The sequence below is a fragment of the Nelumbo nucifera genome, chromosome 3 (assembly GCF_055504915.1).
Source record: "Nelumbo nucifera cultivar China Antique chromosome 3, China Antique-T2T, whole genome shotgun sequence".
NCBI lineage: Eukaryota > Viridiplantae > Streptophyta > Magnoliopsida > Proteales > Nelumbonaceae > Nelumbo > Nelumbo nucifera.
Genome location: NC_142651.1, coordinates 67,171,198 through 67,186,898, shown reverse-complemented (window position 1 = coordinate 67,186,898; position 15,701 = coordinate 67,171,198). Strand labels below are relative to the sequence as shown.

Below are 15,701 nucleotides of genomic sequence, written 5' to 3'. Positions count from 1 at the left end.
CCTTTCTTAGGAGCTCTTAGGTCCTTTTTATAGAGAAGGGTGGATATAGTTGGGATTAGAGAGAAAGAGGGGGGTGGCATCTGGGTTTTAGCAAAGATATGGGTGCCCTAGGGTTTCTAATGGAGGGTTAGGATGGTTTTGGGGTGATCCTAGGGCTGAGAGGAAAAGGAGAAGGCACCCAATATTATGTAGGGCCGAGATTTGGGCACCCTGAAATGAATGGAGGAGAATGAGGCGCCAAGGGTTGAAAGGTGGAGATTAAAAGAGGTGGGTGGCGCCCTAGAGTGGATGGCTGAGATAGAAGATGGAATGGAGGGCTAAGATCTAGTTGTTAGGGGCTGAATGGTGAGGATTAACAGTTAGGTGGCGCCCTAGGGTTTAAAATCTACAAAGAGAGTGCCCTAGAATGAATGGTGGATATTATAAGAGGTGGAGGGTAAAGATTAAACAGCTAGGGGCGGCTAGGGTTTGCTAAGGATGAAAAGAATGGATTAAAAGGCGCCATAGGATTTGCTAAGGAGAGGGGAGCATACTAATGCAGTAGGGGGGTGCCATTCTGGGTTTAGCAAATAGGAGGCGCCCTCCTGTTCTCTGTTTTTCACAGAAACACCCGCTCTTTCAGCTGGACTTAACACCAGCTTCCCAGAAATTGCAATTCAGCCATGTAACTTCCCTAGTTTTCCCCAAAATTTGCACAAAGACCCTTAGAGGTCACAACATTGAATTTAACTGGGAAAATGGCACACTTTGACTATCCTAAGGTCGAAAATACCCCTAAATTGATGCCCTTAAGGCATCAAAATAAAAAGTTATCACAGACCAGGGCCTTCCCAGTAGACCGCAGTATATATCATTACACCTGGAAGACCAAGGCCTTCTTGGTGGACCGGGGCATATGTCATCACGCCTGGCAGATCAAGGCCTTCCTAGCAAACCGGGGTATATGTCACCGTGCCTAGAGGACCAAGGCCTTCCTAGTGGACCGGGGTATATGTCGTCACACCTGGTGGACCAGGGCATTCCTGGTGGACCAGGGTATAGCTAATAATATGAATAGTAAACACAATTGTGAAAGGGAACTTTGATCAATTTATTCAAGATTGAAGAAAGGAACATAATATTCTTTACTCAAGATTGATGGAACGTACAAAAGTAACATAGCATGCCTTATTGATGATATATACAAACATAACATGCTTTGATGATATGAACAAAATGTAACATGCTCTCTTTAGGGATCTACATTCAAGCTTGACAAAGTTTACATTATTGCTCATTATACAGCTTCAACCAGTGACCATTCACTATATCATCTTGTTCATCTATAGATACATCTTTTAGTCCATAATATCTTGTTGGGTATGCTTCTTGGATGATGTAAGGCCCAACCTAGTTAGGTGCAAACTTGTCTAATTTACCTTCTCTGACATGGAGTGTTGTCTTTAGTATCTTGTTGCCCTATTTGAATTTTCAGGGCTTCACTAGTTTATTAAAGTTAAAGGCCATGAGCTATTTGTACTTAATTTGTTTCTACAATGATTTTTCCCTAGCCTCCTCTATGCATTCTAGTTTATCGCTAAGCAATTGGTCCATCTCTTCTATCTGGAAGTGTTTTCCCATTACATAGGCTACTCGGGCAGACACTATTTGTATCTCTTCCAGTAGAACTGCTTCCTGGCCACGTACCAAAGAATAAGGTGTTGCTTGTGTACTCTTTCTAATTGTTGTGCGATAAACCCAAAGTGTTTCAAACAACATTTCTGCCCAATCATTTTGGTTCTCAGCCACCATCTTGCTTAGCATTTTCAACAATGTCTTATTGGTTGCCTTTGCTTACCCATTCCCTTGTCAGTAATAGGTTGTAGATGTGCCTAGGCTTGCCCCATACTGTCCCAATTGGTCCCAGACTTCCTGATTTTTTATTGATAACCCATTGTTCGTCAGAATCCTCATCGGGACCCAAACCAGTGAACTATGTGCTGCCTTAAAAAGTTCGGAATGTTGTCTGCACAAATTCTCCTCAATGGTATGGCATCTGCCCATTTTGTGAATTAATCAGTGGCCACTATGATAAAGCAATGTCCCCTAGAATGTGGGTGTATTTTTCCTATCAAGTCTACTCCCCAGGTATGGAAAGGCCACTATGTGATAATGGGGTGGAGGTCATTGGTTGGTCGATATATCCTTTCAATATGTACTTGGCATTTGTGGCACCTTCGTACATGCTTCGAGGTGTCTTCCATCATTGTTGGCCAATAAAATCCTAGGTGCAGGATGTGGTTGTATAAGGCTAGTTATCCTTGGTGTGGGGCTGGTTCAGAACTGTAGGTTGCATCTAGTGCTTCTTCTATTTCCTCATTGGCTAGGCATCATATAAGTTTCCCAGTGTAAGACTTTCTGTATAGTGCTCCATCATGTAGATAGAATCTTTTGGCCTTTGCTAAGAGCTTTCTTCTCCTAACTGGGTTGGTTGGTGTGGTGTTATTTTCAATGTAGACTATATACATGTTTCTCCAATCTGCATCACCTATTGTGAGGCACTCATTCTTGTTTGCCTCTAGTATACATTTGTTACAATCATTCTGAATCTTGGTCGCATTTGTTTTCATCTTTGGCCAATAATACCCCATCCACTATAATCTCCTATCAAGTGTCGCAGTTACATCTCCATAGTAAGTTCTATGAGTTTCATTCATTCAAGACAACTTCTACCTCTTTGGGTCCTAAGCATCTTGCCCTGACTTCGTCTGCTACTCTGTGGTACAACACTCTACTCACCAGTTGGAACCTTAGTAAGATTTTCCATCCTGCATCACCTCCAATTATCCTCTTTTATGTTGTCTTTTGTTTCAACCCAATGTTCTAACCTTTCTTTCATTGGTTCACAATGCTTCTGGGTTGTTATGTTGATTGGATTCTCACTCGGATATATTTTGGATCCCAATGTGGCTAATGCATTGGCATATCTATTTTTGGCTCTATTTTAGGGCCCATAGGTTACCTCCAAGTTACTGGTTAACTTCTATATTAGTATCCTATAAGGAAAAATCATCAATTCCTTTACTGTTGTGTTGTCATCCATCTGCCCAATCACTAGTTTAGAGTCCCCTATTACCTTCACTCTCTTTTCTCTGAAGTCCCCATCTATTGTTAGGCCCAATACCAGTGCCCCATACTCTGGTATGTTGTGTGAACAAGGGAACTGTAATTTAAAGGAATAGGTTGAAGTGTCCTCGGCAGGTGAAGTCGATGTGACTCCGGCTCCTACGGAGGTGTTTGTACAAATCCCATCAAAGGTTATGGTCAACTCTCCATCTTCTACTACTACGATGATGGGTAATTCTCTGAGTACCTCTTCAGAGATGGGGAAGTTATTATTAGTTGGGAAGGCAGCTAAGAAATCTGCGACAACTTGGCATTTGATTGCCTTTGGCTGGGTGTACTCTATGCTATACTCATTTAGTTGCATCATCCACTTCATAAGTCTCCCTAAGAGTTGAGGTCTGTCTATGAAGTACTTGATGGGATCGATCCTTGATATCAACTTCACTTTCTGGCCTAGGATATAGTGTCTAAACTTCTGTGTGCCAAATACTAAAGCCAAACACCACTGCTCCATATGGGAGTAATTTTTTTCTATCGGCTTTAGGGTTCTACTGGCATGGTAAATAGGACACTCAATGCCCTCATCATTTTCCTAGGCTAACAAACATCCTACGACCTCTGAGTTTGATGCGATGTACACCTTAAACTCCCAGCCACTCTTTGGTGGTGACATGGTTGGGGCATTGGCCAAAGTTTGCTTCAACTAGCTAAAGGCATTTTGATGTTCTATCGACCATTTGTACTCTGTAAAGTTCTTGATCAACTTTAGCAACGATATCATTGCATGTGCCAGGTCGGGGATAAACCTTCTAAGGAAAGAGACTTTCCCCTTAAAGGATTTCAATTGAGACTCAAAGTTTAGTGTGGGTAGGTCTAAGACTACTTTCACCTTAACTTCATCTATGGGGATCCTAGTTTGGTTAACTCTGTACCCCAAAAATTTTTCAGATTGTACTCCAAGTGCACATTTTTGGGGATTAAGCCTTGGGTTAAAGGCTTTGCAACTGACGAACACCTTTCTAAGTACCTCAGAGTGGTTTTCTCTTTTCTTTGCTTTAACCACTATGTCTTCTACATAGCACTCAATCTCCTTGTGCATCATGTCATGAAACACACTTGTCATCGCTCTTCGGTATGTGGCTCCGGCATTTTTCAAGCCAAAGGACATCATTTTGTAATAAAAGTTCCTGATTGGCATTCTGAATGCTGTATGTGGCACATCTATAGGGTCCATATGGATCTGATTGTATCTATTGTAGGCATCTAAGAAGGAGAACAACTGGTTCCCAACTATTGAGTCAATAAGTATATCCATATTCGGTAGTGGGATCTCATCTTTGGGGCATGCCCTGTTCAGGTCTTTGAAGTCAAAACAGCAACTAGGGTAGGGGTGGGAAAAGTTAGTATACTAATTTCGTTCTATTGACTATAAACTAATGTGCTAGGATTTGGACACTAACCTTAGTTGTCCATTCTACTTTTTGACTGGAACCATGTTGGCTAACCATTGTGGGTGAGCGATGGGCTTGATGAAGCCTACTTTCAAAAGTCGTTCGACCTCCTCTTTGATTTTCAGTGCTATTTCCGGCTTAAAGATCATCTGTGGTTGTTTCACAAGTTTGAATTTGTGATTAATGCATAACGAGTGCTTGACTAGTGCTAAGTCCAATCCAGATATCTGGTCTTACGACTATGCAAAAATGTCCTAGAATTCTTCCAATATGAGAGAAAATACAGTTCAGTTTCGTTTTAACAAATGTCTTAACTTTTGCGATAGGGAAAGCAAAGGTTTTCGTACCTTTCAAAAGATCTAATAACCTCTGCTTTTCCTCAGGTTCTAATCTGGCTGAGATATGCAATGGCCTTTTCTATACTCCTTTTGCGGCCATGTTTACCTCTTCCAATGGTTCTTCCACAACGTCAATGGAATCCTACATGTGCTTGAGTGACGAATGGACTTCATTATAATATTCTATGACCTTTGTATTTTGCCCCTGTTATTTTAGTGTTTTTCAATATTTCCTTATGTTACTAATTGCATGTACCAATTTATCATGGCATAGCTCTGATTCCAGTGGGCTAGTGATCATTTGATTTTAGTAATAGTAGTAAATGCATGTATATGGCTTATAGTGATCATTTGACTTTGTCCATCATAGCATGTAATAAGTAATAATCATAAAGTCATACCTTAGGAATGGCCTTCTTAGTGGCCGAAGCACTAGCATCCTCGCAATCCTGCACAATGGTATAGTAATTCTCCCCATTTTTGTTGGTGACCCATACACACCTTGTTCGCTTCTTCTTCTCCGGCGCTGTAGGGGGCTCGCCCGCTAGGTCTGGCAGCTAAATTCCATCTACTTTGGTCACTCTACTCTCACCTTCATCATCCAACTTCGTGTAGTAGATTGCATCATATAGGTGGGTCTTTGTTTTGTCAAACGGGATGCAAGTCGTCAGGATTCTCACCACATGACCTCTGTGTTTGGCCTTGATGCACTAATGAAATGTCGATGGAACCAAGGCCCAGCCATGTATCAATGGATGCCCTAACAGAGCATGAAATGTTGTCTGTCCCGAGATTACCTGAAACTCTTGGGTGAAAGGGAAAGGTCCAATGGCAACTGGTAGCTCGAAGGACCCCTCTTCAATAGATGCATTGCCATTGAAATCGGTGACCTCCATGGGCAGCCCTTCAACTGTCTCCTTCTATATATTCATCAGCTTAAGGGTGTGGAATAAAATTAGGTTCAGAGATCTTCCTTGGTTAACCATCAAGCACCGCATCTCATAGCCCCTATCTTGGTTGTAATGTACAAGGGCCGGTTACGGTGAGGGTCGGTGGCCAACATGTCATCCATGGTGAATTCTACATGCAATTTGTTGGACCAATAGGGTTCCAATGGCCACCTGAATGCTTTTTTCAATGCATTGATGGCGAGTCTCCTTGTCGAGGCACTGGCTCCTTGTTTGCTTAAAAATTTCTGCAGCTTTGTGCTCTACTCAAACCTCTGGATTAGCATGTCAGGGTAGTCTTGCCCTAGCGCTCCTACCACGTTAATGCTCCCTCCCTGGGTGTGTATGGGGAGGGGGATTGTCTCTGCCTGAACAGGCTTCCTCGTGACGAAGTTGTCCAGCTACACCTTTAGCATAAACAGCCGTTGAAGTGTGAAACAGTCCATCAAATCATGGTTTGACGACTGGTGGAAGTTGCACCACCTCCCTCCATGTCTCTCCTTCTCCGGGTCACTTCCTAGTAGTGGTGGCGGAAGGTTGATGACATGGTCCTCTACTAGCTTGTTCATTATCATTATTACTTCTTCCTTGGTGCAAGCAAAAGGAAGGGGAGTTGGGGTAGTGTGTTGCTTCTCCGGTTCTAGTTTCTACCCTGGTAGTAGGGCCCCTGGCTAGGCCCCCTACTGCTCCAAGGCCTCCTATCGATGCCATACGCCTCATTCTTCCCATACTATGATGATGTTGGGATGGATTGGGGTGTGGTACTCTTAACAGTACGCATCATCCTCTCCACGCACTTCCATAACTGGCTAAAAGTCTTACCCTCAACGTTTACGATGCCTATTCTATTGGCCGGTTGCATGCCTTGCATGCACTATTCAACAAAGCTCTTCTCAGTCGCATGCTTGTCAAAAACAAAATGTCAACTTTTGGAACCTCATGACATAAGCCAGGAGATCCTCACCTGGTTGGCCGACTCCTGACCGGCCAGATCTCCGGTCTCTAGGTTGATGTTCTCCCATTCGTCATTCTGCTCTTCAAGGATGGTAGAAAGGTTGGTTTTGCGTGCATCAATTCTTTGTGATCAAGGTACAATAGAGATTCTAATGTGAGTAGGGAGGTAAGGCTACGTACGGGGGTCTCCTTGAAAGATGAAGGAAGGCTAATGGCAAAGGGTAGGCTAAAGGCTCTGGTGAATAAAGTGATAGAATGATATACTCGTTATGATTTGGACCTCTATTTATAAGGAGAGGTCCTGATGTCCCAAAAGGAATGAGCTAAAAGTGTTTGATTCCCACTAGGGAAGGGAATCTTGGATTCGGTGTCGGTTGTCAAGGAACACCAATAGGGTTTCACCACGTGTCTTATGAGATATCTCAAGAATGGGGTTTCCTTTCACCTAAGGATTCTCATAATACATGTGCTACTTCCTTTCGCGAGTCTCTTAGACTAATGTGGCACCGATGACGTCAATATTTATCTCTCATGTCTTTTCTAATCCTACTAGACTTTCTGTCACGCACGTTATTAATGAAGCACAGGTTCATTGCAAATCTGCAATGGTCCTAGACTCATCGCAAGTCAGCGATAAGTTTGAGCTCATCGTAGGTTCACGGTAGTTCTGAGTTCATCGCAGATCTGCGATGGCTTCATGCTCATTACGAGTCTACGATGGATCTGAGCTCATCGCAACCTCATGATGACCTTATGTTCATTACAGGTTCATGATGGCTCTGAGTTTGCTTTCGTTATTGCGGTTTTGGGTCAATTGCGGGTCTGTGGTGTTCTTGAGCTTATCGCGGATGTGAGCCAAGTTGTGAACTCATCACGGATGTTCTTGTGGTGTCGGTTTAGCACCTTTTGTGCCCCCACAGTCGTGGTGATCAACATATACCTACACCCTTACCTTTCCATTGCTTTATTTCTAATTCTATTACATCTTTATTGTTGTAACAATATTCTGTTGACATAGTTTCTCATTCTAGTTGATCAACTCCATCTCAACCTTAAATCTCTTAGGAATTTTATTGTTTCGGTATTTTGTAGTGAACCTTTTTTCCCACATGTACGATTCAACCATACCCAATAACCTGGTTGTAGACTATTGTAACAATTCTTATTTTCCTGTAGCAGTCCAATCTCAACCCACAATGTTTCTCCTTTCATTTTAACTCCTACTTTTTGCTTCTACAGGAATGATTTGTTTACAGCAATTTGTTGTTGCAATTTCAGCCTCAAAAGCTAATATAAACCTAGAGACAACACCTGTTTTACTACCAGTTCAGCAACAACTTTTTCCTATTAACCCACAATACTACAACATACACACAAGTAGAAGAAGAATCACTTGTCACATTTTTTTTCTTTACAATTATATATACAATGATAAACAGATACATTTCTACCTTGCGAGCCACAGGCTCATACCTAGGTCTTACCACCTAGAAAACCATATGAAGTGCCCATGGCAAATCAAAACTTGTTTTCCTACTTTTATGGCACCCATGTAAAACCCAGCCAACAAAAGGCCTCATGCTCAAGCATATAAGATGGTTAAGAGCTCTTAGAAGTATAGAACCTGCCCCCAAACTTTGTTTTGCAGCATAGAACCCACCCCTTGAATTTTTAGATTTTAGATCATTCATACTCAGGAGATAGGAGTACACCTAAATTGATGTTCATCATTTTTGAAGTAGTGAAAGACACCTGATTTAAGTGGGTTCAGGTGACAATTTGACCACCAATGTGAGGGATCTTCGATCTACTGAGAAAAGAACACACAAAAATAACATTAGAGGAAGAAGAATAAAAAGGGAGAGTACCGTACTTGCCGGAATGCCGGATATCTTGCCATCGTTGCACAATTAAGGACGAGTTATGGCATAGATTTCTTGCCGCCTATTCACACTTTTTGCGGGTGGTTGAACCAGATTTGTTCAGCTAATCGCTGAACACCTGTAAAAGTTTGTGGTTTTGCAAAAAGCCAATGTAGTCACCTCTGGTTGGCAGGTCCATTCATCCTGTGAACCCATGCAAAAAACCAATAACAGAGTAACCCATGCTGAGAACAAGGTTGTCTATTTGTATTTTTGTGTCGGTTTCATTTTTGAATAAAATGAAATGTTTGGTCTATAATTTTTTGTTTATGTAGTTATAGATTAATTGAGCTAAAGGTAATGTAAGAGAGTTTGGAGTTGATACTACTTATATTTGGTTTAGATTAGTTTTTAGAGACTTGTCTTGTAGCTAAATGCTTTACATAAAATAAATTGTCATTTTATTAAGCATTTGTAGTCTTTCTTAACATAGAATGAAATTTACATATTGATTATTTTATTCTTTTATTATGTTATACACGAAATGACAAAGAAGAAATATTTTATCCCCCTTCCCTTTGAAAATAGAAAAACAACTTATTAATTGCTTCAGATACACCAAAAATATTCCATGAAGCATGGAGCAACAAAAGATTGATTCTACTTAGTACAAGAGAATAAGGTAAAGTTTGGGTTGGATTTAGCATGAACTTGGCAAGACCATATTTGAACCCAATTTAATAAAATGGGTTGCAACCCTATTGGAACATGGTATTTAGGTTATGGCTTAATATAAATCCATACCAGACCACCATTTCCACTTTTTGTATACTCTTAGGATCTATGTAAAAATCATTTCTAGAAGAGAATAAGATTGAATGATATACTCACATTCGCAAAAAACAAACATCTATCTAAATTTAATAGCAAGAAAATAAAAATAACATGAACAAATAAATTACAGTGTTGAAGACGATTAATTAAACCCCGACCCAATGGGATCAAGGATGGGGATTGTTTTGGTGGGGCAGGGATGGGGACACGAATTAATAGGAATCCCCGATCGGGATTAGGGTCGGGGATGGGGATTGAGGCCCCTGCCCTACACCAACCCCAATTGTATGTATATATATTAAATGTTATTTATATTAAATATATATTATTATATTATTTATATTACAAATATAAAAACATATTTAAACATTATTTATAATTTAACTTTTTATTTATTTTAAGTAAATTTATTTTTTCAAAAAATACTATTATTTAAAAAAATTCAGAGATTCAGGTCCCTGTAGGAACCCATCCCTATTGGGAATCAAGGATGGGGATGGGGGTTAATTTTAGAATCGGGGTCGAGGACAAGGAATACGATTCCTACACTTTGTCAGTAAAATAAGGCATAGAGCAAATACTTAATATTAAACCAAAAAATCAAAATTAATTTGATAAAGAAAATCTACATACCTGAAAAACAAATGAAATAGCTTTCAATGCATATTTATAAGAAAGCCTCTCTCAATTATCTATAATCATACCATGTGGCAAATTTGTAAAAGCACAATGAGATTAGTAGGACATTTGTAAAATAAACCCTACCCTAAATGTAATAGAAGAACACATAACCCATAATCTATAAAAAGACATTTGTAAATTATTATTTTAACTTAAGCATGTAAAAGAAAATTAGATTAGGTCGGTAATAACCAAAGTATTGTATATCTATTGACAATCACCTATGCTGAGAACCCTCCTGACATTAGACTTATTCATGGGTCGGGTAGCCTGACAGGCCGGCCAGAACTAAGTTGGGCTTGGATAGGATTTCAGGCTTGTAGGCTCAAGCTTGGGCCAAAAACATCAAGCCCAACCTTTTTTTGGGCCAAGCTTGGGCTTTCTCAAAAAAGCTTGGCTCGAGCTCAACTTGATAAAGTATTATATAATAAAAAAACATACTACATACATATATATATGTAACACTTTTTTCTTTATTTTTCTTCTCTTTTTTCAAGTAATAATAAGATCTTTCATTATTTTTTAGGTTTTGAGGTCTTTTAATATAAATAAAATAGTTTTTATTGAATTAAAAAGTAAAAGAAATCTTTTTTCCAATTTTTGGCAGAGCTTAGGCTCGGACTCGGGCTTCGAGCTTTATATGAGGGCCATGTTTAGGCTCAAGACCTAGGCCTGATGGTTGGGCCACACTCAGGCTCAAGCTGAGCATTTTCTATTAGTGTAGAGGCAAAGCCTGGCCCATGAACAGGTCTACCTGACACTAGAAGATAATTGATCAAAGGTGGCGGTCATATAACTGTCGGCTTAGGCCTTAAGACCGTTACCTTAAAGGTAAATATGCTTATGAGATTTTCACAAGAGGTAGTATTATCAAGGATTGGGATGACTAGCCGCATATAGCTAAGGAGATAACAGAGCAAAAAGGAAATTGCTTTAAAGTGCAAGAGAGACACATACCTTCTTTCATCATGTTCAACTCTCTCTCTCTCTCTCTCTCTCATTCAGTAGATCTTACCTCTGCAAATTTGTTGATATCCATATCCACACATAGAGATCCAATAGGAACTCATCGGTTAGCACAAGGAAACTCAAACAGAGACTAAAGGATGGATGCCTGAATAGGGCGATGGTACCATGGGACAACAGGGGAAGAGCTTCTACAAATCAAAGGGATCTGATCAAATCCATAGAAAGTGGCACCTTTCATCCTTGCTCTTACTCTATTTCAAACATCAAAATATCACAAGTTTGTCGATGAACATTTGTAGAGATACAATGATTGAAACCATAAAAGAACGAGACAAAAAAAAAACTAAACACTAGAATAAGAAATCAGACCCTCATTTGTGATCTATTTGCAAGAAGCAAAAAATTTCATGTGTGGATACCATTTACTTCTTGTATAGAAAGCCACGTTGCCCAAACGAAGTCCCTCCCTATTTTAATGTGTGTGTGTGTGTATGTGTGTGTGTATAGATATATAGATAGATAGATATAGATATAGATATAGATATAGATATAGATATAGATATAGATATAGATATAGATATAGATATAGATATAGATATAGATATAGAGAGAGGGGCGTAATGTGGGAGGAACCCACTTTTGTGGGCTGCCCACATTGTAGCAAGTCGTGTTGGGATGGCATTCTGGACGGGTTGTGCTTGCCTAGCTCGGAACCCCTCAAAAGGAGAAGACAAGCATGGTTAATGTCATGGGCCCGCTTAGGGCTGTGTCGTGTTAAGTCGAGCAACGCTATGGGCCTAGGTTGTGTTAAGCTACTAGACTAATCCCTTTTTTCAAAGTATTTTGACTATTTTCCTTTCTTGTTTAGTTAAGAATGGCAAATATTTTGAATAAAAAAATTAACAAAAAACACTTAGGTGACTTAAGAAAATACAAAATATACAATGAATGAAAACAAAATTCCAAAAATGTTATTTCATTAGAATTTAATGCATACAATTAATCATATGTGAATTAAAAAATAAATTGAAAATTTACAATGGAATAAAATAATATAATATTGAAAAAAATTATAGTGGCATTAAAAAAAATCACAAACAACTTTTAGATAAATCTAAACAATAAAATTTACAATAGTTTTAAAATGTTGTACAATTTTTAAGTGTATGAAAAAAATATGGACTTCTATATGTTCTTCAACTTCAAGTTTCACCTCCTCCATCTCCTTGATCTTAATTTGCATCATTTGCATATAATTGTTAAACAGTGTATGCCCTTAGCTCCAATCAAATTGATGAACATATACATTTATTGTAAATGAATAAAAGTACATTATTATTTCATGTTGATATTGGTATGTTTCTGTGAAACTACCCCTTAAGCTGGACACTTATGAGACTCGTGTTAGTTTAGAATGTTCTCAGCCGTTAGATAGACTTGGGGAATTTATCCTACCAAAGCTGACATTGATGTGCTGCCAAAGAAGTTGGGGCAACTTATCTCAACTGCTAGGGTTAGACCCGAAGCACATGTAGTGTGTGTTTGGTTGAAACACTAAACCCGGACCATTTTCCAGTTATGCCCAAGACCTTGGAGATTGATGGGCAAAACTGGAAAGTTACACATAACCCCTAGACTTGATTATGGTACTATACTAAGTGTTGAATGTAGTTGTCCTTGATATGCCAACCAGTGAGATTCTTTGTGGGCCAAAACCTGGGTATGTTGGGGCAATCTGAGAATTCACTTAAGTGGGTAATCATAGTGATTGGATCGGCCCCTTTCCCAGACAAAGTGATGAAGGGATGAGAGATCCATCCTATGGACGCCCAAAGATTGCGGAATAAGGGGCGAATTTCAAAAAATTTATCTCTCCCTTCAACTGGGAATCGTATTCCCTATTTAGAAAATCATATTTTCAAGAATCAATCTTGAACCATAAACTGAACCAGATCTAAACCAAAAAAGAGTAGGAGAGGATTACACCTGATATAGAGAAATACTATCTTCCAATGGAGGTGTTCACGCCCAAGGAAGGATCCAAAATCTGCTCCCACTGAAGATGGCGCAGTGAAGGATGGAGCATAATCAACAATGTTCTTCAAAAGAACTTGACCCTTCGCAAGAATCAACTGGACGGCTTGTGAGTACAGCTCCAACCAATCTTTTCCAAAAAGATTGAGATCAAGATGAAATCTTGATTACTCCCAAGAACTGGAGATCGATCTGAAGGAATGGCAATGGCAGGAAGGTGGTGGCAGGAGAGAATTCGCAGTATGCAGGAAATCTCTCAATCTCTCTTTCTTTAAGAGAAGAATGCTGTTGATCATGTAAAAGGCTGCCGCCCCCTTCCCCTTTTATAATCTCAAAGGGATCAGCTCCTAATCAGATTAGGAGTTGCTAATCCAAATCATATTTGGGTTAGAAGTCCCTTAGTGATAAGGGATAATCCTTATCTTATCTGCAGATCAGATCAGCTATTTCCTAATATAATTAGGAGGTTTCCAGATCTAAATCTCATTTAGATCTTGGACTCTCTGAGTGGATAGGGTCTAAGCCCAATCCTTTTAGCTGACCCACTTTAGAATTCGCCCCCTTTAAATGACTGATCAAATCAGCCCAGTTCGAAATGGGCTTAAGGCCCATTTAAGGTTATGTACTCAAAAAGCCTTCCAAACTGCTGCCCAGTTGGGCTTCCTTGTATGGCGTGGGACCCAAGCATTGATCTACACATCAGCCACATGGGTTCAGCCCAGCCTTTGTTACAAGGCCTGGCCGAATGCACTGCTGAAGACAGTGTACCCCCTGAAACCCATCAAATGGGCTATATGAGCCCAACACTTACACTAAGTGGTCCCTGGGCCAAGCCACCTTGTAACACCCAGGGACTGTGGGCAGATGCAAGATTAGCCCATCAGGTGTTATCCTCAATGGTCTTACACTTAACCTCTCAGCCCATAATGATCATACACTGCCCGGCAAGAGAGGACCTCTCCCTCGGCTGCAAGGAACAGTGTTGCACTCTCCACTTATATGGATCCCGGGAATTAAAACCTTTTGCAAACCTATTAGAAACCATAATATATATACTTTTATATCTCATATAAAATATACTTTGCAAAAACCAAATCTCAACGATTGAAATCGGCTGCCGGCAGTCTTGGTTTCCATCAGTGAGAGTGCATCCCTAATCATTACCTTTGTCCGACAAAGGGGCTGATCCTGTCACTATGATCACCCACTCAGATGAATTCTCAGACTGTCCCAACATACCCAGGTTTTGACCCCCGCTAAGGATCTCACTGATTGGTACATCAAAGATAGCCCAATCTGACACCTAGTGCAGTATCATAATCGAGTCTAGGGGTCGGGTGTAACTTTCCAGTTTTGCCCATCAATCTCCAAGGTCCAGGGCAATACTGGAAATCTGGTCCAGTTCAAAGATTCAACTAATCCTACACTATATGTGCCTAGGGTCTCACCCTGGCAGCTGAGATAGGCCACCCCAACCGACTTGGTGGCACCACAGTGTCAGGTTTGTCAGGATAGGTCTCCCCAGACCGACCCACTGGCTGTGAACATTCTAAACTAACACGAGTCTCATTAAGTGTCCAGTTTAAGGGTATTACACAGAAACATACCAAGGGAACATGAATCAAATATGTATTTTTATTCATTTACAATAAACTCATAAAGTACATCATTCTGATTGAAGCTAAGGGCATACAAAACTGTCTAACAAGTGAATGATCAGGTTTGCATTCTCAATGATGGAAACCCAACTGCCAATAGTGGATTTCAACACTATTTGAGATTTGGTTTTGCAAAATATATTTATATGACATATATATATATATATATATATATATATATATATATATATATATATATATTAAGTTTTAAGAAAAGTGTTTGCAAAAAGGTTTTAATTCCCGGAATCCATCCGAGCAGAGAGTGTAACACTGCACCATGCAGCTAGGGGAGAGTCCTTCCTTATCAGGCAGTGTTTGATCATTATGGGCTGAGAGGTTAAGTGTAAGTGACCATTAAGGGCTGATTAACTGATGGGCTTTATCATACTTAAGTCCATTATCCTTGTGTCTTCATAGGTTGGCTGAATTCAATGATCATTTAAGTAGAAATGTTGGGCCCATTTTGAGCCCATAGTGATGTGCACAGGGGGGTTCACTACGCTTAGTAGTGAATTCGGCCAAGCCTTTTCACGGAGGCTAGGCCAAACCCATGTGGGCTTATGTGAGGCCATTGTGGGGTCCTACGCCTTACCAATCAAATTTAAATTGGCCAAGCAACACTCTTGGATCATATGCCATATAGTTAATGGGCCTAAGGCCCATAATTAATATGATTAATTAATTAAGTTGTCATGTGACATGGGGCGAATATGGGTTTGGAAATGGGTATGGAGCATATCCATCATCTTAAGAGGATGGGAAATGGGTATGGAGCATATCTATCTTCTCAAACAAATACTAACAGAATAAAGTGAAGAGAACGGGTCATATCCACAAGGAAACAAGAGAAAAATAATTACGTACTTAG

At 40.0% G+C, this 15,701-nt stretch overlaps 1 protein-coding gene across 1 annotated transcript; it reads right to left on the bottom strand.

The window, feature by feature from the left end:
• Positions 1-3,022: 3,022 nt before the first annotated feature.
• Positions 3,023-3,619, bottom strand: LOC148801305 (uncharacterized). Its single transcript, XM_088900379.1, has one exon. It carries the CDS (start codon positions 3,617-3,619, stop codon positions 3,023-3,025), a length of 597 nt encoding a protein of 198 aa, XP_088756505.1.
• Between the last annotated feature and the right edge of the window lie 12,082 nt (positions 3,620-15,701).